We start from the raw sequence: 27,762 nt of genomic DNA on the forward strand, positions 1-27,762 counted from the left end.
TTTATTATTTCTAAATACATACATGTATAATACACATTACTGATATCCTAATCACGCTAGGTTATTATGTTTAGAGTGATGATCATTGCTTAAGCCTTATCTTTATGAATTAACATTGCAGTGACAGATGTTTAGCTTTATCCGATCCTAGAAAAACATTTTTTTTCATATTTGCGAAATTGTATCTTCTTTGATATACGAAATTAGTGAAAATGCTTTGAGGCTTTATTAAATAAAAACAAATTGTACGATTCCAAAGCATCTTCATGCTGTCTTTTTGTTCATGCATTGCTCATTGAAATATGAAAAATAATAAAGCCTAAAAACGTATTGGCTTATTGACCTATTTTACTATCATTTTTCATCTTTTCAATCTATAGGTGTAACTGGTATGTTGGTATTAGATCAGAATTGTGATAGGTTGGTCAACATCTGGATTCTAGACATGCAGGAAAGTGGCAACTTTACAGCCATTGTCAAAATCTCTAATACTTTGAATGGTGGAATGGTTTATACGGTGAGATTAGTCTTATATTTGAGTGATTTTAAAGCGGTTTTCTAAAATTTTCTAGTATGTGTATAGGGAATATTTATAGCTTCTATCAGTACCCCTCCGATTTCCCTACGAAGAGGTGACTTCACTAATTCGCAAAAACAGTTGACTTGAATAGTGCTTGGGATAGCGACGTTAAAATAAAGCTATATATATCGTTGTAGTAAATATACACAATATGTTTACCCTTTACTTTTACTTTTAGTCCATGACAGAAAATATAAAAGTACGTTGGCCTAATGGTTTGGTTGGAAGAAAAAACGCACCACCTGATACTCCTGCCTGTGGTTTTGAAGGCGAATTCTGTAAAAAGGGTATGTTTTATTGTCTTTTATTTTGGTTCTGACCATTTCTACCAGTATCTTAAACACTTTTTGGCCACGACGACCAGCAAAACCAGCTAATAGACAGGATAAAATAAACCTTTTGCTTTTTTCGTTCTTTTTATACTTTGCTAACAGCTTTATGGTGTAATTAATAAGAAATAACATTTTGCCAGTGTTTCAGTTATACTGTGGCATTGCATTCTTTGTACTGGATGTTAATTGAAACTTTACTTTGTATGTTACAGATCCAGAACCACAAACAGTGTATACTGATACTATTATTGGGGCTGCAGCCGGTTCGTCATTTGTTCTGTTTGTAGCGCTTGGTGTCCAGTTTTTGCTTAGGTCAGTTTTTCCTAAACTTCTTCACCATGGTCCTGATTTTTGTACAGTTGTTACTCACGGCAATTTTGAGAGATGTCAAGAAACAAAGATACGATTCTCTATTTGATGAACTTCGTAAACTACGTAGGTCGGGTGAAGAGTTTTGAGCAACTCTTTGAATGTCTTAGCTTGCAATAGAACTAAGTTGGCTGTACAGCATTTTGTTCATGGTGATGACCTCATATTAGCCTTTATGGTAGACAACCACGAGGGGACTAACCTAGTATTTTGTATTCTTACCTGGATGCATATACATATAAATACAAAATAAGAGACCCGTGCGTTTCTTTATACATAGCAATTGCGAATGGGATTATCTTGTAAAATGAATTTTATGAAAACTTATTCCAGTATGCATTCATACATAATTTGACTCTCGTATATATTTTACAGTTAAAATGTTACATGATTCCTATTGCTGTTCGGTCAATTTGGCAATTTGGCATAATGCATAATGATTATTGATATACGTCGAAATACTGACATTATACGATATTCTAGGTCACATGTTCATTATAATATTCACTTAACGGATTATGATGATCATAATTATTTTAAATGTGTACATTTTAACTTATCTAAATATTTAACGAGGTATATGTCTCATTTTTAGAAGATATCGGCGCCAACGTCAATTAGCTAGTATGATCTGGCAGATTAAATTTGAAGAGATCGATTTCGTCACAGCTCTGTTATGTGGAAGTATTCGTGTAAGTTTAAACATTTTGGTCACAATCTAAATTAGATGTTGATTGAATTTTTTTTTTTATTTATAGCATTGTATATTTTTTTTAAGTCATAAGATGAGTAATAATGTAAACAACAAATACTTTGTTATTCCATTTTACCACATACTGGTACTGTAAGATAGTTTTTAACTGCGGTTTTTGATAGTTTTGCATAGTTTATGAAATAAATCACGTCAAGGACGCTCTGATGAACTTGGTTTATTAGAGAAGAATGTCGTCATCTAGAACACCTAAAATTTAGTTACGATTTACTTTCTATAATAAGTCTTGTAATACCAAAGACATCTGTTATAGCAAAATTTTAACTCGTTTCACAAATAAAGCAAACTCTACCGATCCTAGCTTGAATCAATCAAAAGAATGGATAGGATCTTTGTTCGAAAGAAATATCATGATAGTCAATCATCTATATATGTAATGCTGTTGCACAACCTTCAGATTTATCGTTTGAAATCAACATTCTTAAAATATTGTAGGCCAGTTTCAAAAACTTACAAAGAAGAAGAAGTTCTAAAAAGACTTCGGTGATCACTAAAAGCAGAACGTCAGTTACTTTTGTAGCAGAGGCCTCGCCGCGTTCGAATCACCTGATAGAAACTGGAACTACAATGTTTGGCTCGGTAGCTTATATCAGAGGTTAGTAATCAACATACTAGAAAAGAAACGATGGAAACTGGAACTTAGTAATGTAGCCAATAAATCTGAAATTGTTTCTTATTCTTTTTATCTATAAACGTGGCTCTGGAATCAGTGAAATCTCTGTCACTTTAGCTTAAGAAAATCGTATTTTTTGCAGGAAGTTTGGTATCAGTAAAAAGACTGTCTAAAAATAACGTCAGTTTAACAAAAGAAGTTCTTCAAGAATTAAATCAGGTACAGAAACAATGTTTTCACTGTTGTCATTCAGACAATATATTACTATAGCTCGGGGCTTGAACACATGTTTTAATACCGTCATATTTCTCCTTAAATTTCAAATTATAAAAGTGAGGAAAAATCGCGTTTTAAAACCTAGAAAATTAAAGATCAAATCTAGAACTCAATTTACAATTAATGGTAGTTTAAATCAAGAAAAGGACAAATATATTTATATTTAATGATTTTGAAATCAAAAGATCTTAATGACACTCACAGTGGCAATTCCTTAACTTTTATCTATTTGGGATTTTTTGAAAGTACATGTGAGTATTTATGATAACCTCGTCTATAGCCTACAAATTATAGTATGGCTGACCCTAGTAAGAGGATGTCGAAATCGTGTTCTGTTCAATAGCAACAAGTTCATCTGCCTAAAATCTCTACAGAAATAAACAAACTTCTAAAATATTATTTCGCACACTTTCTATTCTAGCTGATGGAATTGAAGCATCAGAATGTTTGTGCGTTTGTTGGAGCTTGTTTAGATCCTGGTCGAATAATAGTCATATGGGAATATTGCCCTAAAGGTAGTTTACAGGTCGGTATATCTAAACAAATAGCATCATCAATTGATTTGTCAGTTACTCTCGGGGTTTATAACTGTGTGAAAATGCACATTTCCTATCGAAGTATAACCAAATACGGGCATTTTAATTCTGCGGACTGGACGAAATGGAAGGCAAGTTGACAAACCTTTCATGGTATCTTATTTGTCGGTAACGGGAAGAAAATTTCCGTAAAATTATCCTTGACGATCTCAATGACATTCAGAATAGACAAAATATACATGTATGTATGCTTGTATGGTTTCAATGATATATTCTCGCCTACCTTAAGATTATAAGAGACAAATTATTGTGTATCTGTAATTCTAACCCATGTGATATACTTGTAAGTCTTTAAATCCATTTTCTGCTACAGGATATCATCTGGAATGCAAATATCAAACTAGATCAGCTGTTTAAATTTGCATTGTGTCAAGATGTTGCAAAGGTATGTTTTTGTTGTAATTAGCTTTACATTTTCCGTATTTTTGAGAGTACAGATTGATCACAATGATTTGAAATCGAAGATACTTTTGACGAAGCTCTAAAAAGTCTCACGTTTTGTTTCTTTGCCCTAGAAATATCTTCTTTAATCAATACTCATATCATAGGATAGTATAACAAATATCATAGCCAAAAGCTGGTGGTTCGGATCCTTGAAAATTTTCACCTTAAATGCTCAAACGCTAAGATGAGAAATCTGCTATTGTCTATGCAACGTTAAAAGTTTTTGGATTCGTTTTCCTTTGTATGCTTTTTATTTTGATGATAATTGGAATATCAGCCTTAGAATAGTAGCCCCTACTGTTAGTCTTAGAATGTCATTGAGTTGATGAAAATATAAACATAAGCACTCAATATTATATCTTCAAAATTTATTTTTACGGAATTTATTTTCAATTGTTTTAGGGTCTGGAATATATCCATAAAAGTTGTGTTGGTTACCATGGTAATTTAAAGAGCTGTAACTGTGTAGTTGACAGTAGATGGACCTGTAAATTAACTGATTTTGGTGTTCCTAGACTCAGGGCCATGGAAAAGGCTTCTATACCCAATGAAGAAGCGAGTGATAGTAAGTACTTCCGGTGCATTTCAATACCATGTTTATTTGTTGTAGATATAAGACAGCTCTTTTTTACGAATTAGGTAAGAATTGCTTTGCAAGCAAACTTATGGAACGAGTAAAGAACATTTTAAGAATACCTTCGACACCATCTTATTGAGAGGAGGCTACTCATCTTTTAGGGAGAATAACACATGTAGCCACATAATATTACATTCAGAAAGGTTTTCGAGCTACACAATCCCATTTTAACCCTATATTCTGCCATTTATGAATTCTGTTTTCTGAGTGATTGCTTAAACTTCTTAATCTGTTGCTTTCAGAAAAGCTATGGACAGCACCAGAAGTTTTAAGAAGTGAAAGAAATGTTGATTTTCAGAAGGTTGATATCTATGCGTTAGGTATTGTTGTTAAAGAGGTGTTCACGAGATCTGGTCCATATTCAGAGTTCGGATTCTTGAACTCGGCTGGTGAGTACTGAATATACCAAATAAATAAACATTGTATTCAGATAGATAAACACAAGTGAAAAGTCGAGATATGGGTCAGAAGAGTAAACGTTCAAGCAGTTATAAAGGTCTAGTAAAACAGCTCAAATAGGATTCAGCTTATCTGATCGTTGAATTTGGTCAAGATAAAGTACTAAAATGACTTATTTATTTTCGCACTATGAGATTTGAAAAAGTCGTAATAGTTATTTTTTTTTTATTTCCTTTCAGAAATTCTTGACAAAGTTCGATACTCTACACATGGATCATTATTCCGGCCGTTTTTAACCCGAGAAATACGTCAAAATGGAGAGTTAACGTCCCTGATTGAAGATTGTTGGTCAGAAGATCCTGGTGTTAGGCCGTCTGCTTCACGAGTTTTAAAAACACTACATAGAGTTAATCCATCCAAGTATGCTTCTGTTATACTTCACGTTTCATATTACCATTTATCTTTCCGCTTTGTACAGTTTGTGGCGATACGTTTAGAAAATGCACATGATACATTTCCTGGGAGGATCTAAACGTTGGCAAGTTATAAAAATACTCACAATTCCGTCTTGCAAAAATTCGCACAAGACCAATTACGTGGTGACGCCGAGGGGATTAGGGGATCGATCGTAGCATTCTTGTTCCGCCTTCTGGTCTTTGTCTTTCTCTACCGTCACGATTTGATTGTTGATATCCGTGTCAGTTCATTGCCTACTTCCTACAGAACCACTCTATAATTAGAGTGACTTCTCATGTGTGAGACATGGCCATCAGCAATCAGCAATGATGGGATCGAAAATCGAAATGAAACTTAAGCTAAACCTAAAAAGCCATTGAATAAATAATTGGAAAAATTTATAACTCAATCATGTTTTCGTTTCCATTTCAGACATAAAACTATGATAGATAATATGATAGCTATGTTAGAGAAATATGCCAATCATTTAGAAGAATTGGTAGCAGAAAGAACCAGTGAACTAGATGTAGAGAAGAAAAAGACTGAAAATCTTCTATATAGAATGTTACCTCAGTAAGTTTTCAGTCATGTTCATGCCGTTCTTTTTGGATCCTTTAAAGTCTGTTCATCACGATTTATCAGAAGTGGTACTAAAACAGTCTTGCAATATGAATTAAACAAAATTTTAATCGATTCCACATTTGGTTGAAGTATTTAATTCCTATGTTTTTCAAAATTGTATATATTGTGATACAAAATCAATCTGTTCAAGCAAGACACTTCCGTTAATCAAAATCGAGAGTACAAATTTGTACTAGTAACTTTATAATAACTTTGTTATAATAAAAATCTGAAACTGAAAAAGGGTTGATATTATGAAAGAGGCCATGCACGCTCAATAATTACACATTGCAATCATTGCACACTCCTTTTCTGAATCGGAAATGTATGCGTATACATGACATGTAATGTAATAGAATACATCGTGTTTGCAATGGCTTTTGGAGCCGATATTCACGAAAACATAAAATTTGATTTCTTTGTGTCTCAAAAACAGAAATAGAGATTTTTAAGAATCGTTTACTCTGTGAAAGCGAAGAAAATTATCGACTTCAAAATCATCGCCTTGTTTATGGATGGTGGCATTTTGAATGTCCGGGGTTTTTTTCGCCTTCACTGACTGACAGTTTTGCAGATGTTCTTTTCTCTAGTAACAGTTTCTGTAACTCAGTATATGTTATCATTTCAGATCAGTAGCTGAAGATTTAAAGTTAGGAAAACCAGTGAAAGCCGAATTATTTGATGAAGTCAGTATATATTTCTCAGATATTGTCGGTTTTACTAAAATCTGTTCTGAAAGTACCCCGATTGAGGTAAGTGAAAGAAATTTGGGACAAAAAGAGAATTGAAGGAAAACAAAGGTTTCTTGAGAAACCTTTTATTCAGAAACTTCTTGACCAACCTCTTGACAAAGGTACTTTCCCAGAAAACCCTACAGCTGTGTTAGAAAATATGACTTATCTTGAGTTTGACTGAGCTTCAGATGTTGACCGACATTACTAAACGAATTAAAATATCAAATTTTGTATTCTTTATGTGATTTCTTGAAGATTATTTTATGATTCCATGTATCAAATTCAAATTTTTGAATGCTGCATTTTAACATGCAACAGAGTATTACATGTACTTCTCTATTTCTCTGTATGTTTCTAGAGCACATAAATTGTCGTCCACATTCATTTAAATAGCACAGTTATTATTCCGTAATGTGAGGCGATATTATTAAGTTTTCAAGTGAAAATATATGGCAAATTAAAAATACTATACATAGGTGCAAAATTTGAGTATAATCTGTATAGTTCTCTCAAAAACAGTTTCAAATAAATTGTTTATCCATTAGTACCTGGCTATTTATTCTCGAAAATGTCTATGGTTCCTTCACGAACAGGAACTGACAGCCTTGTTCACTTGTATCGTTGTATTATATAGTATGATACTTGTCATTCCTGTTCATCAAATGCTAATATCGTGATACAGAAGGCACTGTGAAATTCGGGTCAAGTGATATACAACACAGTATGTACAATATTTTTTACATGGTGTTATTACCACTCCGTTGTATTTAAATCTTACCTTTAATATTTTTCAGGTTGTAAACTTGTTAAACAGTCTGTATACATTATTTGATGATATTATAACCAATTATGATGTATATAAAGTTGAGACAATAGGAGATGCCTACATGTTAGCTAGTGGTCTACCTAAACGTAACGGCGATAAACATATCAAAGAAATAGCCGATTGTTCTATGGACATCCTGTCTTCTATAACTACCTTCAGTATTCCTCATCAACCCAATAAAAAAATTAGAATCAGAATTGGTGAGTATGGTTCTCTATTAATAGGGAACAGCATTTTTGGGGGTTGATTTGGATCTTGAATAATTGTATATAGCCTTCAGAAGTACTGACGACCATCAAGTAATACTGCAAACTAGAACTATTTTTTTCCCGTGGCTTAAAATTGCCATGGGCGTATATGTTACATTGTCTGGCAAATTGTCTGTTTTATATTATTAGGTATACATACTGGTCCAGTAGTTGCTGGTGTAGTAGGATTAGCTATGCCTAGATATTGTTTATTCGGTGATACAGTTAATACGGGATCTAGAATGGAATCAACGGGAGTGCGTAAGTAACTTATATAATCTATTATTGCCAATCTGTTGGCTGGATATCCAGTCTCGTTTCACGGTTAGGATCTTCAATACATGTACTTAGGTCTAGGACCAGATATTATGCTGTCGACGCAGATTTCGGATACAATTGACCAAGGATGACTATTAATTGCGGTGTGAATGGGTACATGTCGTTTTCTCCTCGTGATCCCCAGCAAGAACTTACTGAAATCTTTAGTTAAAACTGCCAAACAAAAGATTACTGAACTTAACAAAAATTTTAATTCAAACCATTTTGGAAATTTAAAGGCAAGTTTTATATTTCCAGCCTTGAAGATTCATCTTAGTCCGCTATCTGCCGAGAAACTGTCAGCGTATGAGAGTGGGTATTATTTACATTGTCGTGGTGAAATTCAAGTCAAAGGAAAGGGAGCAATGACAACGTATTTCTTGGAAGGTAAACAGGGATTTGATAAAGTGTTCCCTTCAGATGATGACTTCACAACGTCCCCTAAACCTGAACAGTACAACACATCCAAAAATAACAGTGAACCGGTGAAAGAAAAATCTGGAAATCATTACATTTATCCACTTAAAAAAATTATTATTGAAGAAAATATGAACCCTTTAGAAGAAATTAAAATGAAAGCAGTGGGATTAAAGCGACATCGGGAAGATTACAATAATCGTGCTAACATGTGTATCGACACTTCGTTTTGAAATGGAGTGTGCAGTTCCTCAAAACACCGAAATACTACGAGCAGGGACATCCATACAGAATGCTGACTTGCATGAAAACGTGTGTAAGATGTCTGAAGTGCCAAGAATGCTGACATGTGTTAGTGATATGTTATTGCCTAGAGTGCTGACGTGTTAGTAATCTGTTATTGCCAAGAGTGCTGACATGTGTTAGTGATCTGTTATTGCCAAGAGTGCTGACATGTGTTAGTGATCCGTTATTTCCAAGATTGCTGAAGACTGACTTGTGCCGGTAATCTGTTTTTTCCAAGACTGATAGAATACTGATATGTGTTAGTGATCTGTTTACTCCAAATTGCTGACTTTTGTTAGTGATCTGTTTACGCCAAAAATGCTGACACGTGTTTATAATCCGGTATTTCCATGAATGCTGAATGAATGGGTGTGTAAGTGATCTGTTCTTGGAAAGATTGTCTAATATAAGTTGTGTTTAGGATCTGTTTCCTTGAAATAAGACAAAGACCGAGTAATAGAATTCTCATTATAGACTTGAAGTTCTGAAGTCTGTCTGTTCTGAAAGGGCGTGCTAGCTAACGACATTCTCAACAAAACAAATTATATGAAATTTAAGTCAAATGGAAGAGGTTTTTGTCAGGACTGGTAGTATATAAGCTCAAATTGCTAAGACATTCTTTCCTGTATTTTTGAAAGATGCATACAAATGATGTCGCCCCAAAATTCAACGCCCACGTTTGTTTAGAATGTAGGTTAACACTAGACCAAGATGTCCTTTATTCATTTTTTGTTATTACATTCTTAAAAGAAATATATGTACCTGATCAAAGGCTTTGTCTCCATGAGAATACTCAAAACTGTCATCATTATGAATTATTATATTTCACTTTGATGATGTTACACTGACGTTTAAAGCAGTTTATATGTGTGTTTTATTTTATATGACGTCATTGTTTGTTATGTATTAAATAAGTTTGAAAAATTCTTTTGATTAAAAATGGCCAGTCATTACTGGTTAAACCAGTGCAATTTCAGTGCATTTAGAGTAAACGTTTCGTGGTGTATTGGGTTTGTGCCTTATAAGGATAATAAGGATGTGTCATACAGACACAGCAATTTAACTACTCTTTTTACGATTTCCAAAACTATATAAAAAAAATCATAATCGCCCCTGATTGATGATATAATATGGAGAAGTGAAACTTGTCTGTAACAGTAACAAATGTACAAAATACAATTATTATTTTACTTTATTGTGCTTCCATTCGTCAACTGCTGTAAAGCTATGTGTTTGAGAGCGAAGTGGAACTTTCGTGGTGGGTGTTTGTCAGAGACAAACACAAGTTTCTTTATCATTCCCATAATTTTCCGGGTCTGTTGGTTTGGATGATAGCCCACCTCCAATAGCTGAAATTCTAAAAGAAAACCTTCAATTTTCTACCCTTAAACACATAACCACATAAAATTGGACTATATTACTATAAAAAGGTAAAGGGGTTCATCAAGTGACGTTTATATCATTTATTACAATCTAGAAAACTTTATCAGAATAAGTTCTATCATGAACTGGTACGGACGATCACAAGGCAAACAGAAAACTCACAAATCAACATCAGTATTGACCATTAGAAACTTCCGATGACACTTTTCCAATAACTGACCATAATGCTGTCACATTAAAGCGGCCCAAGCCGCCATTACTCAAGAGCACAGCTGCGCGGTTCCCTTTCCAGCTTCCCCTCAATCGAATGAACCAAGATTTATTGCCCTTGATATGTCTGAGGTTTTGAGATGAAAGATTTGTCAAGAAAATATCTTATCACAATATTCTCTGTTATCTGTGCAAAGCGGAAATTGCCCTATGTCGGAACGAAAGAGAACCTCGTCCGTTACACGGTTGATAACAGCATGTAGAAATTGTGGCCATCGCATCTTAAAACTTTGTAATCAATTAAAGAACAATCGATTAAGGAAATACAGAAGACTTTGATTGAATTGTTGAATATAATGTTACATAACATTGTTTCTCGTTTTCTATCAGTTCGGTTATCAGGAATAATGGATTTTTCTTTCTTAATGAGTTTCAATTGACAACTGTAAAAAAGCAATACATACTACTTGGTTGGTGAACTACCAAATTAAAGAGGAATTTCTACTTCCGGTAACATAACTGTTCAACCATAAGGATGTAAATGTGGGTTAGATATATCTTGACGTTTCTAAAGATGTCTTGTCCAGAGAACCGTGAATTTGATGTCAGTGGTTTCGAGTTTCCGGGGAAATTCAAGGATATTCCACAATGGGAGCTCGCAGCCAAAATTTCAGTCGTGGTCATTCTAGAACTTTTGGCATTAACAGGAAATATTTTGGTGATTTTGATTGTGCTTCAGTCTAAGAAAATGAGAACTACCACCAATCTTTACCTCCTAAATCTCGCCATAGCAGACCTGTTCGTGGCTATTTTTCCTATGTGGATAGCGGTGTTTGATGATGTATCAGATGGATGGATACTTGGTGGATTTCTTTGTAAATTCAATGCATGTCTTCAAGGTAAGTTTGACCTTTTCTCGATCTTGTTAAGTGCGTCAACTTTCTCAAAACATATCTAAATTTCAATCCACCCACGTCTAAATCTCATGTGTCCATCATTACTTTCATATCACAGCTTAATTATGTTACTTGAATTGACTCCGCTTATCCGAGACTCATAATTATTAAGAAATGAAATTCTTAGTTAAGATTGTCAACCAACAATCGTAATAAGGTACCGTGAAATCCACCACATTTTCTCGTTCCGCTATATTGGAAAGTGTACCAACTGCTGTGTCTGAGTGAAATCAAATCTGTTCTTTTAGTTACAGCGATGTGTTCGAGTACATTTACATTATTGGTTATAGCCGGTGACAGATTCTTTGCAATCATCTATCCACTAAAATCACGAGTAACGCAACGTAAAGTAAGCATTATGGTCACAGGAGTGTGGTTGGCGGCCATTGCAGTAGGGTTAGCTCCCTTGTTTACCTATACATACAAAGAACGGCGGTGGTCGAACTACGTGGAGAAGTTTTGTACAGACGTTTGGCCAACTTATATGATAGATCAAAAATGTGATAATGGACTAACATCTAAAAGGGCGTTTTGGATCATGGTGTCTGTGGTACTGAATTGGGTACCGATGATTGTAATGACCATTTTGTACACTATTATAATAATCAACCTGAGGTTTAATAGAGTTCTTCCCAGCAGTGGAGAGTTGTCTTTAAACGCTATCCATAGAAGATCAAAGAGCAAGGTTTGTCACTTTCTCTTTAAACCAAATTTTGACAAGTAATTTTATTTCTTCCTTGCCTTGGATTGCCGTTCCATGTTATACGTTAAAGTGCAGATTTTGCTTTCATTGTGAAAGACTAAGCTTATTTTTGCAAAAGTATCTTGCTTTCCATACTGAATCAAGCTCTGCTCTTTCTACGTGGCAAAATGAATATTGCAGGTAGTGAAGATGCTGTTTTCTGTTTTGATCGTGTTTATGATTTGTACGGTACCATTTCAATTTACCAAACTATATGAATTATATCGAGAGGACCAGTCTGAGAGGGTGAGTGTTTTGGGCGTAACTTGTATCTATCTGATATTCCCAATAATATTTCATGTAATATAATCAAAGAGTCGTTGAAGACTCTTTAACGTAATAACATAATTTTATGCTTCTGAACAGGGATATTAATTTATGGATTTTGTGATATTTTAACGTGAATTCCAAACCGTGAAATTAAACTCATAAATTTTTCATATATTTACTTTTTTCTAAATCTTTATTTGGCATACAAACGACCAATTTATGTTGATTTAAAATCGGGCGTTTGAAAGTACAGAACCTATTTGTACTAGTATTTCGTGTGTGACTGTGCTCGTGAGATAAAGTGACTCTCTGAGAGCAACAGATTATACTACGATTTCTAATAGACGTTTGAATATAGAGAGCTGACAAGAAAGCTTCAAATCCCATTAGTTGTCATTTTTTATTTCAGTTACCAGATTGGTATACACCATTCTATTTCTCGTCCATTATATTGATGTACACCAACACAGCAGCTAATCCTATTATATATGGTGGCTTTAATGAGAATTTCAGGAACGGCTTCAAGGTCCTGGTTAACCGAATATCAAAGCGCCAAGGGCATCATGGTATGAGCATGATGAATGGAGCTGGAAAAGCGAGACTCAGTCTAGTAGAAGATTTGAGAACGAGGCCGTATAAAACTCCTGTAGATACCCAATTGTCCAAAATGTCAATGGAAACTCGTCTTTCAATTTTGTAATGCAAATGTAAAGCGACTATCTTCGGCAATTTTGATTGGATGGATTGAATCCGTTATATTATAAGAACTATTTTGAATTAGTTTAGACCTGAAGCTTTTGGAGTTAATCTGGTACTAGCGCTAAATGTTAGAAGATTTACTAGCTTGATGTTATGAACTTTTAAACCTTCGTATGTATTTAGTACAAAGAGTGTAGTTAACATTTCTAAAATGTCTTTGATTTGTCAAGCTTTGATTGGAAATAAAAAAAGAAGAAGAGGCAGATTTTGAAAGCACTTTATTCAAAATTAAAAACATAAAAAAGAACCTAAATAATATTTGACTTTCATACCAGGAATTCCAGATAGAGACATGGGAACTGGCCTTACAAACCGGAAGTAGTCCCAACTTAGACATGGGGCCATTTTTAACATAAAAATTAAGAGATTATGCCGAATCCTCGCTAATTAAAAAAATAAAAATTGATATAGGATTTTTCTTCGCCAGAAAGGCAAAGTAATAGTTAAAAGATATTATATATATTCATTTCACTTCAGGGTTATTGATAAAGTATCAAAGCTTTGGTCATTAAATTTTAAGTTCATAATTATAGATATATTTCACAAAAATTAGCTGAAGAGTTTGAAACACTTTGATATAGCAGCATTTCTAAAATTCCTATAAAGATCTGAACATTTCGTTTCGTATATTTGTCTTTCTTCACTGACAAAATGATCTGGTTTCAGAAAAGGTGTAGGATCTTAGTTATCCACGGAAAATAAACTGAAAGTACCTCGAAAGGAGATATCAGATTCCAGAGTTGCGTTTATTACCAATCAAACTGATTAAATTGATATCATGTCTCCCTTTCAATAAACGTATAAGAAACAGGTTTAGACGGACAGTTCAGAAGCTGCATTTTTATGGGCAGGTCTTCAGTGGTGGCTTCTATCTTGTATTTCTGTAGAATCTGCAATGCAAAATAAAGAATCTCCTAACTTGGAACCCGAAACTCATGCTTAAAAGTTCAGTTAAGTATGATCATTAAGCAATTATTCTGACGTAAATGAAATAAAAGCTAGCGAACATATAAAATGTTCTTACATCGTATTGGTAGGGTTGCTTGAAAAATGATCTTCCAAAGTTCCCTCAGAGGCACAATAATGTTTGATTTATGAAAATATAACGTCGAATCAAGTATTTTTATAAAATGTAAAACCAAGTTACCTTAATTAGAATCAGAGAAACTTCCTGTAGAGCTGTTCTTCTAGCTGGACATGAACGAGGTCCAAACCCAAATGGAACAGTAACATAGGGTGAAATATATGTCGGGATTGGTCTAATCCATCTTTCTGGTATAAATTCAGTAGGATTGGGTACAAATCGTTCATCTTTACCAGCCATGTCATAATGTAACACAATGTTGGTCTAAAATAAGAAATTCTGAAGTTGAATACTTGTTTTCAGTGCAGATCGCAGATTCAACCTAAATGAGTGTTAATAATCTATGTGAACAGGAATAATGGTTTTATTTGTATTGAGTATTATTATCATACTCATCATTCAAAATAAAGCATGTTTGCCGGAACAATTGCAGAATAACAATGACTTGCTTTCTCTGTTAGCCCAGCATATATCGGGTTTCCAACAAGGGATATCTTTTAACCAACGGTTGAGATACTACCCGTCGAACTTTGGGACGTTTTTTGGACACCCAAAAATATAAACATAACACTACATAACATTACTTACCCCAGATGGTATGTGATATCCAGCTGTAGTTGTATCTTTACTGGTAGTGCGACCCAATCCCGGAGCAATAGGAAACATTCTGAAAATGAGTGTCTAAGAGATTGTAAAGAAGTTTTTTTTTTTTTTTTTTATCGGGGGACACTGATAGCATCGATCTGCACAATTCCAATTTTCAATCAGACGTCTGTGGTTCCTGCAATCCCACTAAAAATAGGTATTTGATGACATCACTATGTGATATAGCATATTTTTACGTTTAGTGACGTCATCAAACCCTTAGTTTTAGTGGAATTCCAGGAATCTGATTGACATCTGATTGAAATTTGGAATGATTCAAATTGATGCTATCAGTTAATTTAGAGCAATCCCTGTAAAAACTTAAAACATTTGAATCAATATCGGAAGAACTGTCAGAATTGGTTTTTTTTAATAGTGTGTGATGATCTGTCAGATAAAGCAGAATCAGTACTTGAAGATAATTGCTGAAGTCATCAACTTAACGTCATGTGATAGCATTTGACAATTCTGATCTGAAACCCTCCTGGAGGTTCATCAAGCCTACTCCTGCTCTTTTTATGTTCATTTCTTATCTCAAAGAAAAAAATACCTTACCTAAGTGATTCTTTCAAAAATGCTCTCAGATATGAAGAAGAATCCAGTGCACCATTGCAAATATCAGAAGAAGAATAGTCTTTTATTTCATTATAAAGTTTCTCCTGGACCTCGGGATATCTGGACAGAGCATGTAAGGAGAATACCAGACAATGGCCAGTCTGAAAGAAGAAATGAAATTATTAAAGTTAGTTTAAAATAAATATCCTTTATCTGATTTTCTAACTTATAATATAACGATACTGATATCAAATTGATATAACTTGCGGAAGTGACGTATGTAGCAGTATGCAACGAGATAAATTGTTATTAGACCTGGCTACTCATGATCCCGTTTTTAACAATATCATTAAACGAAAGTGGATGGAGTAATCTGAAGCGGGTGTGAACGACAGACCCCAGGTTAGCGTTCAAACGCAAACCCAAGTAGCTTCCAATACACTCAATAAGCACACTATTGCACAGTTGAGCATTTTCGTTATCGCTTACCACCAAGGTACGAAGGTGCCCTCCGATTGATAGAAAAGCTTGATCTAATATCGTACTTTCCTGACAAAAACATAATAACTTACAGTATCAACTCCACCGAAGAACAGTTCACTCAGAAATGTAAAAATCTGTCTGTATGTTAATTTAGATTGATATGACAATTGTTGTATTAAATTCATTCTTCCATCAGTCATTGGGTGTTTTAAAGCATTGTTGATATGTTTTTCCGATAATCTGAAATGAAAGTAAATACAGTTTTAGGTCTATTTATCACAAATAACCAAGTTTATGACCAATTTTGAGCAAGGAATAACAATTGTGCCAATTTACTAAAATAACTAAAAATAACTCACCAAATGTATTGCCCGATAGTTTGTGTGAAAAGTTTCTACTGTATTTCACTTACTGTGACGCTGGCTACTATGGGACTGGCTTGTGATTGTGGTGAATTTGCATAATGTCTGCAAATCCTAGATGTGTTATCCAATTATATTTGACGCTATTGAAACTATTGGTGATATATCAAAGCCTAAGTTCTTACCCTCGTATTGTATCCATGTTCTCACAATATTGTTTAAACATAGGAGTTGTAACCAGTTTATAAAGGGGAGGTGTGAAGAGTTCTTTGTAAATCAGAGATAATGATGTATTCACAGCTTTAATGAAATTCTGACCATCCCTATCATTAGCATTCAAGACTCCTAACCTTCCATCAAAACATACTACACCAATGGCTGAAAATATCAAAATGAGACACTTTTGTTTGTTAGGATTAAAAGGCGACAGTTTTCACGTTTTCCTGTTATTGTGCTGTTGGGCTAATTATCCCAGTGTTTCCTCCAAACTACATTATGCTTTTCAAACGTCAGCCATGGATCATCATCACAAAAAACAGGTTTTAATATCTAAAAGAATTATTCTAGCTAAAATAAACCACCACGTTTGCAAAAGGGCTATATGAAATACCAGATATCAAACAAATATATACCTTCAGTAACATATCTGTAAATTTCAGGTAAGAAATCATTCACTGTTCCATCTCTATCTCTTAAGCCATCCATTCTGTCTAGAAACTCTTCGGCTACACTCATCTGGCTCTTGACAAAGGATCTGACAGCCTGTGGTGAGGATATCTTCTGCTGAACTTCACGTCTCATCTGTTGCCACTCAATACCTTGACTAGAAAATAATTTCAAAGTTAATCTTTATTAATCTCATTAAAAAGAGAAAATGCCAAATCAGTTACTAATACCTTCAAAGAAGAATCTGATTTGACAAGCGAAGTATTAAAAAAAATTGTCGATGAACTGAAGATATAATAGATAAAATGACAAGAATAACTTTAGTTTAAATGGCAGAAATGTGGTTGTGATGAAGTAAGGTGGTTTCTCTGATGAATACACTGAAATAAATTCGATCAGCTGTTTTACCGGCATTAAATTGGGTCAAATGATTGCAGGTTGTTATAATCCAGAGATAAAATTCATATGAAAACTTCCTACATCCAGATTAAAATAGCCTGACTGGAGATTAAAATTAGTTACACTTGGTAGGAGATTACTGGCTGTGACTAAATCTCAGCTGATTAAACCCCCACTCTGTACAGTCAAACCCGAAACCATGATCCTGAACAATCCCTAATTGACAGTTTATTTATCAGAGCATTCAGAAACGAAGCAATGAATTGCGTAAGCCTGCACAAAATGAAAAGCGCCCACCATCTAGATTCAGTAATATTGGTAAGTATTGACGTCAACTTATACGAATTTGGTTTTTACACAATAATGGACATGTGGACAATAAAATCTGGGGGTAGTCCCATAAAGGTGTGATCTGTTAATTCATAAGGACTATCGAAGTATGAAATGCATCCTGTTTGCCAAAGGAACGAAATCTTTTCGTGGGTATTGCTTAATGCTACAAGCAAAATATAAAGTTTACCTGGTCAGCAATCCCTGAACATTCTGATTATAAAGTTCATTGTAACGTCTGAGCATCCCAAACATGGCTCTAGCTGGTAGTTCACCTTCTGCTTGTCTGATATCTAGAAAGTGGTCGGGATTAAAGAGCCTGATGACAGTAAACCCAGGAACTATATCTTCTCTGACTACATCTCCATACATCTTCTGAAGACTCTTTACAGATTCATTAAAATCCACTCCATAAAACCGTCCTAAAAACATAAGGAATGATCTCCATTAACGCTTGGACTATTTTTAATCCTCGTAGAAGCAAATCTACATCTAGGGGCATGATAATTCACATGAAAGATCCACTATTTCATTGAAACATCCACCAAACTTATATTCCTCGTACGAGTATATATGTTGACGGAGGTATCCGACCATTAATTGTTCACGAAAATTAGACATCTTTCTTCCGCTAATTGAAACAGTTCAGGACTAACCAAAAAAGCCACAAACTCATGAAAACTGTACTCACCACCTGGTAAATACTGCCATAATGCTCCAATAAGAGGTAGACTTGAAGGACCAGGTATATCTCCCATGCTTCTCTCTTTCCGAGTTGTCGGCTTCACATATGGTTCACTTACTGCGGGCAACCGCGATGTTACTCGAACGTCTTGAAGAACAGCACTCTCACTGTAGCTATGCTTGGTTATGAATTGACACCCACGTTCTAAAACCTTTCTAACAGACTTCATTTTAGATCTAAAGACATTAGACATTTAAATTACATTGACTTAACCCAACATGAAATAGACATTCAAGTCCTTGGAAACCCAAATACCCTAGGACCGAGGGCTGTTCACACCGTGATTACCACGAATTACTCAAGAAATAAATTGTTAATAATTCCAGTCAAGGAATAATTGTTTTTGGTTTGGTTCCCTACTCCAGAGCATTGTCAAGTCAAGGTAGTGACGGTACATGGAATCATATTGATAATACTGATGAAAAAAAACAGCTTACCTTTCTAATGTTCCTCGAGCCTACTGAATCTTCACTTTAAAAAAAAATCGTTTATATTTAACAATCTCAGACCCCAAACTGTGTTTCTGATGTCTAGATGATTTCTTAAAACCAGTAGATCTCCATGGTGGCGACGTTCTACAAAGGTTATTGGAGCAGATTTAGCAGAAAATCCAAACGGAAATACATTTCTGCTGACTGGGAGCTTTTTATGATCTCGAAATGCCCTACTGACATACTCTGTAGTGAAACTTTATTCTGGACACAGATGCTTTGAGGATCTATTTACAGGAGGTTTAAATAGAAATCAAATTGTGTTAACCACAGAATTAAACCCACGTTCTAGAGCTGATTAATTCGTCGACTTTATATTGCATGGAACCTACAAGGAGTCAAAAGAAGGTTTACCATGGAGGTGTACTGACATCGAACAGGTTTCAAAATCCAATGTAATTTTTAAAGCTTTGTATAAGTGAAATCGTCGACTGCCTACATAATTTTAATCATTCCATTATATACATTTATCAAATGTTTCAAGATTGAAGCAAGGATAATCGCGAACACAGATTTAGCCCACAAAATTATGACGATATTATGGATTAGAAACTGTGCACACCTATCATCAAATCTTATTAGTGATCGCCTACTGAAGCTAAAAATACCTTCCAATTATTTATATATATATACAATATATATATATATATATATATATATATATACTTACATACATATATATATATATCTCACACTGTTCTTGCACTTATATCTGGAGTCTAGTCAGCAACTTACTAACACTGTCGTGAATATTTTCTAAGTTCTGATATATGGTTCCGAAAGCTGTTGGTCGCACTTAAAACTGGTGTCTGGTAATGTAAATTCTATAGACATTTCAAGAAAGTTCAGAATCTAGTACATTGTATTCATTTATATATTTGTACATTATGTGGAGTACTTATTGTGCCTCGGAGAATAAAGGGCTTACCCCCTAACCTGCCTGATTGCAGTTTGAACTCGACATATAACTATGAAAACAATGTGCTGACATCACAACTGGAAATAGAACCATGTCATTCGAATGGGACAATATTCCGATGAGCAATTACAGAACATTTAAGTTCCTTGGACAATTGGAAATTGCAATAGAGTGGGCAAATGTTGTTCCAATGGTAAAACTTGCCGTTTTCTGTAGATTTTTTTTAATCCATTGACACAATCAGGGGCAAGATAAAGTCTATTCTATTTAATATTTATTTTTACACTGGTTATGGACTCAAATAAACTCAACAATATTTTTTCAATTTAAATATTAATAGATTTTATCAATAAATAACAAACAATTTATATATCAAGCACTAATAACATACAAATTAGCGTAACAATATTATTGTAAACCTTTATGTTCCAGTATTTTAACAAATCTAACAGAATCCCGCTTCATTGCGTAAAACAGGTTACAATGAATATTTTGTATTCATGAATAATCAATTGCTACAAAAATCGCTAAATAATCTTCACTAGAAAAAAAGATGTGTTATATGCTTTATGGCCAATTTCTTTCAATAAAGAAGTGCTATTTTGACTGACGATTGATTGGCACATACAGAATATCATAGAAGCTTTTACCACCCTGTCACACGCGAACCACAACAACGTGACTACATAGGCGTATACAACTGATTCTGATAATTGTACACTTGAAGAAAAGCCGTATCATAGTTCTGTTGGGCGAAATTCGGATCTAATTTCAACATTTGTGTAATATCAGCATCGTTGTGAACAGGTAAATCTTGAGTTAAAATGGATGCTGTTTGGGACTGTGAATTATTCAGAGATTGGTAGTTTTCCGCAGATGAGGTTACCGGACTGATTGGCGAATTTGCGATGTTCCGCGAATAGTTTGAATATGTCGACGCTTCTGGAGTAACTGGGGTCACAAAATTGTTTGGGGTTTGATAAGACGTTTCCGCTGCTGGTGGAGTGATGGGTGAATTGGTCATGTTGGACTGTTTGTAGCTGACTTCCGGTGAAATAGCAGGGGCTGGACTGATTGGAGAATGTTGCATGTATAGATGATTTGTGTTGGACTGAGACGTCTGTGTCAGGGATATTGGCTGCATGGTTGTAACACTACCTTGAGCGTCTGTAGTATTCAGAAGCTCCAAAGGTACTGACAGCGATGCTGTACTTCCATCCACAGAGTTTGGTAGAATGGTAAACGTCCTGTAAGAAGTACCATTCGTCGATGATTGATCATTTTGGGAAATTGGTAACAATATGGTAGGTGTAACTGAATTCAAATTAGTTTGATCCGCAAGTTCATTTATAGGTGTCCACTTCATATCACTGTCTATCTGTAAAGAAGCTTTGATCTCTGCATTCTCTACAGCTATAAACTGCATAGGAATTGATGGTACAACTTTCTCTTCCGGTACCTCCATTGGTGGCTCGGTCACCACCATATTATCCATTATGGATTTTACTTTCTCCGCACAGATCTTATGTTTATTGGTTAAATGCAGTCTCATATTGCCTCGAGTGGTACTTTTATATTCACAGTGTGGACAGCTGAATGGTTTCTCTCCAGTATGTGTTCGGAAATGGACGTTCATTTGAGTTCTAGTTTTAAAAGTCTTCGTACAGTTCGGACACGGATGTTTTTTCACCTCACTGTGCCGATGTAGAACGTGACTGTTTAAACAGGTGCGCGATTTAAAGCCCTGACCACACGTTTCACAAATAAAAGGAGTCTCTTCAATATGAGTTAATTTATGATCCTTTAACATGAATTTAGTGAAACATTCTTTACCACATTCGTCACACTTATAAACCTTCCAACCTTGGGGTAAGGGTACGCCATGTTTGAAATATTTATGATAATGGATGTAGCAGAAATTCTGGTCCTTCGTTTTATAACCACAGATGTCGCAAATTTTTGGATCCGTTTCCGACTTGCTTCTGATGATGATATTGGATATAATTTCATCTTCCCGTACGTCGTGTGTTTTCATCATATGGCTGATACAACGCTTAGAGAACACGAATTCGTTACCACACATGGTGCATTTGAATTGCCGTTCCGCTTCAGGAATATGTTCTGCCATGTTTTCGATATCTGTTGCGATCCCCATTATATTCTTGGACTTTTTCCACCTTGCCATCCTACTTCTCTTACTCTTTTTCGATTTCTTAGTAGCCTTCGTCTTTTCCTGGGGAGATTCCGAGGTGTTTGGAGTTTCTTCAGATGTCTTTGGATTTTCGGGTGCTTCAGGTTCATCAACAGCATCTGTTGCATCATCACATACGTTTTCGTCCTCACAAGCGTCTACGTAGGTCAAATCATTGAATAAATCGTCTAAGCTGAGCTGCAATGCCATTTTAGCTCTCTTCTTCGGAGGCGGTCTGACTGTAGGCACTTGAGTTCCAGTACTTGGTTTCCTGAAAAAGAGAATACAACATTTATAAGGCTTACGCAAACGAATTTAGTATTAGCATTTTTTGACACATCATACTTTAGTATCAGAAACGCGAATTTTTTAGCCAAGTCAATCAGTAATAATGTTCACAGCTCACTGTCGAAATGTGAGCCTCGATGTGTGTCTAGAATTATCCGTCTTTGAATGTTAAAATGACGACTCGTCAATTTATAATACTAAGTATTTTAAAGGAATTATGCGATTTCCGTTCATTTCTATTACTTCTGAAAACTATTAACATATATTCGAATCAACCCCAAAAAATGGCACACTTGTACCTTTAACTTTACAGAAATCTAATTAAACAGATGTCGATTCCCTTGGATATACTGTTTCCGATTAGTTTTCATTTATTAGAGACTAGCCTAAGGTAAGGGTGCTTCCATTCTTATAAACAAGTGTTATCTAACCTCTGTCTGGTCTTACGTCCCACCGACGCTTCGTCCATGTTTTGTTCGTCCATGGCAGGATCTGTTAAAGGCTGTATTTGTGGCGTGGCGGTTTGGTTGGTTGTATTAGCTATGTCTAACTTTCGTTTAGCTTTCCCTCTGGTCTTTGGTGTTTCGTGAGAATCATTCGTCAACGCACCTGCCAGAAGGCGACTTTTCTTTCCTCTGTAGACTTCCTTGGTATCTTTAGGTTTGTCTGTCGGTGGTTCTGAAACAGCTGCTTTATTCTGAGCTTCAAGATCCTGCTTTGTTATTTCTTCAATATATGTTTTACGTCGAGATTTGGGAGTACCCTTTAACGCTGCAGTTGATCGAGTTCCATACGTATGCGGAGGAGTCATCGGGGCTTTCTTTTGGATTTTCTTGGTACAAAAGAAATCTTCTCCCAAGATATCTGTAATGTCGTTAGTGATCTGAGGAGGTATGTTGATGTTTGTGACTGTATCAGTGTTGATACCCTGTTCAGTAGTACCCACCAGTGACCCAGTATCGATACACTCGTCTCTTTTGTCGTAGAATTCCAAGACCAGAAGCTGCAGTTCACGCAGTTTGTCATCTTGACCTATATTCTGGTCTCCCGATAGTTTTATGATCACGTCTTTCAAAACCTGCACTTTGAACAAATTGGCCAACATGGCGACCTCTTGAATGTTTTCGGAAGTTAAATCGGCTTTACCCAAGTATAGAAATGTAACAAAGGTCTTTAACGCCTCCATTGAAATGTTCATAGGTATACTTATTTGTAGCATTTTAAAATGGCCGTATCTCTTGAACAACGTTAACAAATAGTCACTGGAGGCGGCAATAATAAGTTTATGGACCTAAAAAGACAAAAAAACGTTAATACGTAACTAAATGTTCGCTGATTGGGATATATGGCCCTACTGTCTAAATCCTCATCAAGGTAAGGGAAATCCTGATACCACGACCAGTGCTTCAAAAAGTCGGATTAACTCCTATTTAACTATATATCTCTTACCTCAATTGAGTACTGCTCTAACGGCTGGTCGGTTTAGGAACGTGTAAATGCATTTACGTGGGCCTTAACTGAATCCAATATTCATTATTGTTTTCTCGAATTTTGTGGTGCATAAATGGAATTTGATTTATTGAAAGTTGATGTACAAGTACCTTAATTTGATTTGTATTAGACACCAGTATCATATCACACATAATGTCTATCTCCATTAATCTATGCATACTTTTATTGAGTTGATCTGTCCAACCAATACCACCAACTTCAACACGATGTTGTGATTGGTTCCTTGTTTCACTCCATCTTCCTACACCCAACTTATTCATACCTAAAATTCACAAGAGATAAGAGTCACGCTAGACATTCTAAAGACTGGTTATCAAAAAGTATTTAACCCGGCAGTCTGTCCTACAAGTTTTCGTTTAAAAAAGACTATTTCGTAGACAGTAGTCTGATAAATTCTTAAGAAAATTTTCATTGAACATTTTGGACATTAATGGTCATGACATGCAAAGCTCTATGTGGGTAGAGGTTAAGTAAGAACCGTCCTATTGGATTTGGAACTTTGGACTTGTCAAAAAGATTGTAACTTGTATATTATTAAAGACTACTAATGTGTGTCATAATTTACCTGTCGGTTGCCAAGTATTACCCATGTTAGAAGGCATGCCAAGTTGTTCTGGTACCGGTGATATAGTAGTAGGGTAAACTGGTACATTCTGTCCATCCACATAGCCACCGTTATGAGGAAGATTGTAGTTCTGGTTTGTGTAATCTGGTACGGGAATATGTGTAGCAGGAATCTCATTGGTTGAATGAAGTGTTGTATTATGTAAGGAGTGATGGGATTGGTTGTCTGGTTGGGAATAATGTTGTTGTAGAGCTCCAATGTCGATTAAACCATGTAGATTATATGGTGGTTGGTAACTGTAATTTGGTAAAGCTTCGTCCTCAGATAAGTTCTCCATTTTGGAACTGATACACCTGAAATCATTTTAAAATCATTTCTTATTTCGTATATCAAACAACAAGTAACATTTCCATTCGGATGCCAACTAAATAAATCCAGAACATCATCAGTAACGGTATACAAAAAACGTACAGACACTGGTTTAAGAGGTTTAAGAAACAGGGGGAGGGAGTGGGGATTTGAGGTAACATTTCTCCTCATTTCACGCATCCACAGCTGGTAACGAGAGATGCAACCTACCCTTCCTTAATGAATTCTTTAAGAAACAATGGGTAATTAAGCACCACCCTCCCCATCCTATCTTTTGATAATCAAGTTGAACATTTAACCCTATTGTTATAGAAACAACAATTAGCCTCATTGTTACTATTGATTCATTAGGATAAGAAATCAAATGTTTTAATGAATGATTTAAGATTGCCCTGGCCTTTTGTTTAGCCTATTATATCATAACTGTAATATCTTTATGACTTAAGTTGTCTTTCCTAGTTGTCATTTTTAAAAACTTTACATATCTTGATTGATCGATTATAAATAGGCCTACAGATAACAGTTCAATTGACATTTTAACGTTGCTAAGCTTAAATCGGAAGTTTATAAAATTTGCATCACCATGTTTGTTGAATGAATCTATATTAATAATATAATGTAGGCCTATGTGACTAACTACGTTTCTTACAGAGATTTTATTTTATAAATTTTATTTAGAATATTTCTATATCGCTCTATCGCTCGTTTTATTGAGCACTATTTTAACAGTGAAAATATTTTATTATTGTAGTTTTATTTTATATTAGCCTAGCCTATCAGTTAGAAATAAAATGTTAGTTCAAGAAGATAGAATGGAAAAAATAAGAGTTTTCCTGAAGGATGCAAGTAATGGGAAAGAATTAGTGCTAATGACTCCCACAAATAATGAACAAACTATACTATAGGTTACTATATGGAAATCATGAATGACCTACTCAATGAGACGACTGCTAACTATATTGTGTATCATAAAAGTCAACGACTCGCTCAAATTTGGACATGTTTCATCTTATTTATAGCCTAAAACATGATGTCATTTACAAGAAGTGACATTACAGAATAGAAATTTTGCAAATTCATCAAACTGTATAAGATTTTGGGCGTTCCTTCTCTTTATCTTAAAAATATCGTAGACTGTGACCTAAATAATTCAGAAAATCAATGATTTACGCAAAATGTTTCATGTTTATGTGTCATTATTCACGGCTTAAATTCTACAATCTCCAAAAAAAACCCACATATTTGCATTCTATAGATCATAAGCTATATTTCTGTCAACTTAGAGTAAGAAAACATCGACTCACCATAAAGTAATACGTATAATAAAATATACTAAAACGATGAAAAATCCAAAATGGAGAACGGACTTGAGATGTGAAGCACAGAGCAGAGTGACCTAGATTAGAAATGGAGAGATTTGATTGGCTGAGATATTCACATTGCCACATGTTCACTACACTAGCAGTTCTTACAGAGTGTTATGCATGTTAAAATTATTTTTTTCTTAAGAATTTTAATGGAATCAGCATATTTCTGAAAGATAAACGTTTTTGTTACTTTCACACAAATACCTTTGCATTGAGGTTATGTTATTTATCTTATAGAATGCAACAATTAAACTCTAGAAAACATATTATGTTATGTTTATGAAATGATTAATAACATTAGTTTGAAACAAAAAATGATTTAAAAGCTATATTAACTGGAATCTACATGAAAACTTCCAAACATCATCATTTGGCATTTACACTCGTTTTCGCCTGATATGGAAAAGCGTCTTTCCAATGCGACAATGGGGCTGTTTTTTTTTTTATTCGTTCAGGCCATGAACTTTACAGATCTCTCGATAGTAAAAAAATCGAAAAAAGAGTTTCTCTTATAAAACCTTAAACTATTCTTGCAAAATTTCCCTTATTGCAGAATGCCGACCGGTGTCTTCCTTAATTATCCCTTGGAGGCTCGACCTCGGACTCGAGAGCAAGCATGTGAAAGCCTAAACCACTATAGATAATCGATCCTTTTCCAGAATATAATTGCTCTACTAATTAACTTACTACAGTTACCCCCCATTGACTAATCAAATATTCTGTTAACCCTTTACCAGCCTGAGTTGTCATCATGAGTTTTTATAACGTTCTTTACCCATAAATTTTGATCAATTTGAATCTTGGGATTGTTTTGCTTGAATACCAGAGGTAAAATTTGAAGTGGACAGACGATCGATACATTTCCAGGTATGATGCTACGTACCTATATCTTCTATTTAAGGCAAATGGATATTGATGCTGCTTTACCACGATCCGTTTTCTTATGTTTGTGTAGGTACTTATAACATGTTTGGGTATGCAATGCAGCGTTAGACACATCAAGTGTTTCATGAAAGTCAGCCATCTTGAAATATCTGCAAATTTGCAAATGCATTGTTTATTTTCACTTGTTTGTAAATTATATTCAAGAAGATTTCAAAAGGCTGTATGATGGACACTGTATATACATAAAGGTCAATAAGAGCATGTATATTCATCAGTAGATATACCTGGTGCCATAAATAACATAACAGAATCCTTATATAATCCGATAAATCCAAAAAACATGTAATTATCCATAAATATGCAATTAACTATTGAAAAAAAGCTTAATATTAAGATTAAGCGTTTTTCAATAATTACTTAGTTTTATGAATTTTCAAATTTTCCAGATTTTATAGGGATTCTTTTGTAACTTTATGACACCAGGTAAGTTCACTGATGAATATATACTCATATTGACCATTCTTGAGAACTGAAATATTATGTTCGTTCTAACAATCTAAGACCTACACTTTAGACCCAGTGAACGACTTTTGACGCCAATTTTGAACGCGTCTTTTGTAACAGTAGGTGAACGCGTCCTACGTGTTCAGTTGTATACATGTA

The 27,762-nt window shown here is 34.8% G+C and overlaps 4 protein-coding genes across 4 annotated transcripts; 2 read left to right on the top strand and 2 right to left on the bottom strand.

Annotated features, from left to right (window-relative positions):
- Positions 1-2,825: 2,825 nt before the first annotated feature.
- On the top strand, positions 2,826-8,871 carry LOTGIDRAFT_104429 (hypothetical protein; the record flags this gene model as incomplete). The annotated part of the gene is made up of 11 exons (XM_009053424.1): positions 2,826-2,885; positions 3,364-3,468; positions 3,852-3,923; positions 4,385-4,547; positions 4,862-5,008; positions 5,258-5,438; positions 5,907-6,047; positions 6,724-6,847; positions 7,624-7,855; positions 8,054-8,164; positions 8,480-8,871. Coding segments are annotated over 11 exons (1,728 nt in total), but the record flags the coding sequence as incomplete, so codon positions are not given.
- A 2,219-nt stretch (positions 8,872-11,090) lies between these two features.
- On the top strand, positions 11,091-13,184 carry LOTGIDRAFT_152934 (hypothetical protein; the record flags this gene model as incomplete). Its single annotated transcript, XM_009053425.1, has 4 exons — positions 11,091-11,415; positions 11,721-12,157; positions 12,356-12,460; positions 12,894-13,184. The coding sequence occupies 4 exons, from the start codon at positions 11,091-11,093 to the stop codon at positions 13,182-13,184; spliced, it is 1,158 nt and encodes a 385-aa protein (XP_009051673.1).
- Positions 13,185-14,019: 835 nt separating this feature from the next.
- Positions 14,020-18,681, bottom strand: LOTGIDRAFT_152935 (hypothetical protein; the record flags this gene model as incomplete). Its single annotated transcript, XM_009053426.1, has 9 exons — positions 14,020-14,133; positions 14,391-14,591; positions 14,916-14,994; positions 15,528-15,688; positions 16,100-16,250; positions 16,558-16,750; positions 17,005-17,195; positions 17,958-18,189; positions 18,459-18,681. The coding sequence occupies 9 exons, from the start codon at positions 18,679-18,681 to the stop codon at positions 14,020-14,022; spliced, it is 1,545 nt and encodes a 514-aa protein (XP_009051674.1).
- Positions 18,682-21,462: 2,781 nt separating this feature from the next.
- Positions 21,463-21,786, bottom strand: LOTGIDRAFT_75481 (hypothetical protein; the record flags this gene model as incomplete). The annotated part of the gene is made up of 1 exon (XM_009053095.1): positions 21,463-21,786. A coding segment is annotated over one exon (324 nt), but the record flags the coding sequence as incomplete, so codon positions are not given.
- Between the last annotated feature and the right edge of the window lie 5,976 nt (positions 21,787-27,762).

Source organism: Lottia gigantea, assembly GCF_000327385.1.
Source record: "Lottia gigantea unplaced genomic scaffold LOTGIsca_2, whole genome shotgun sequence".
Classification (NCBI taxonomy): domain Eukaryota; kingdom Metazoa; phylum Mollusca; class Gastropoda; family Lottiidae; genus Lottia; species Lottia gigantea.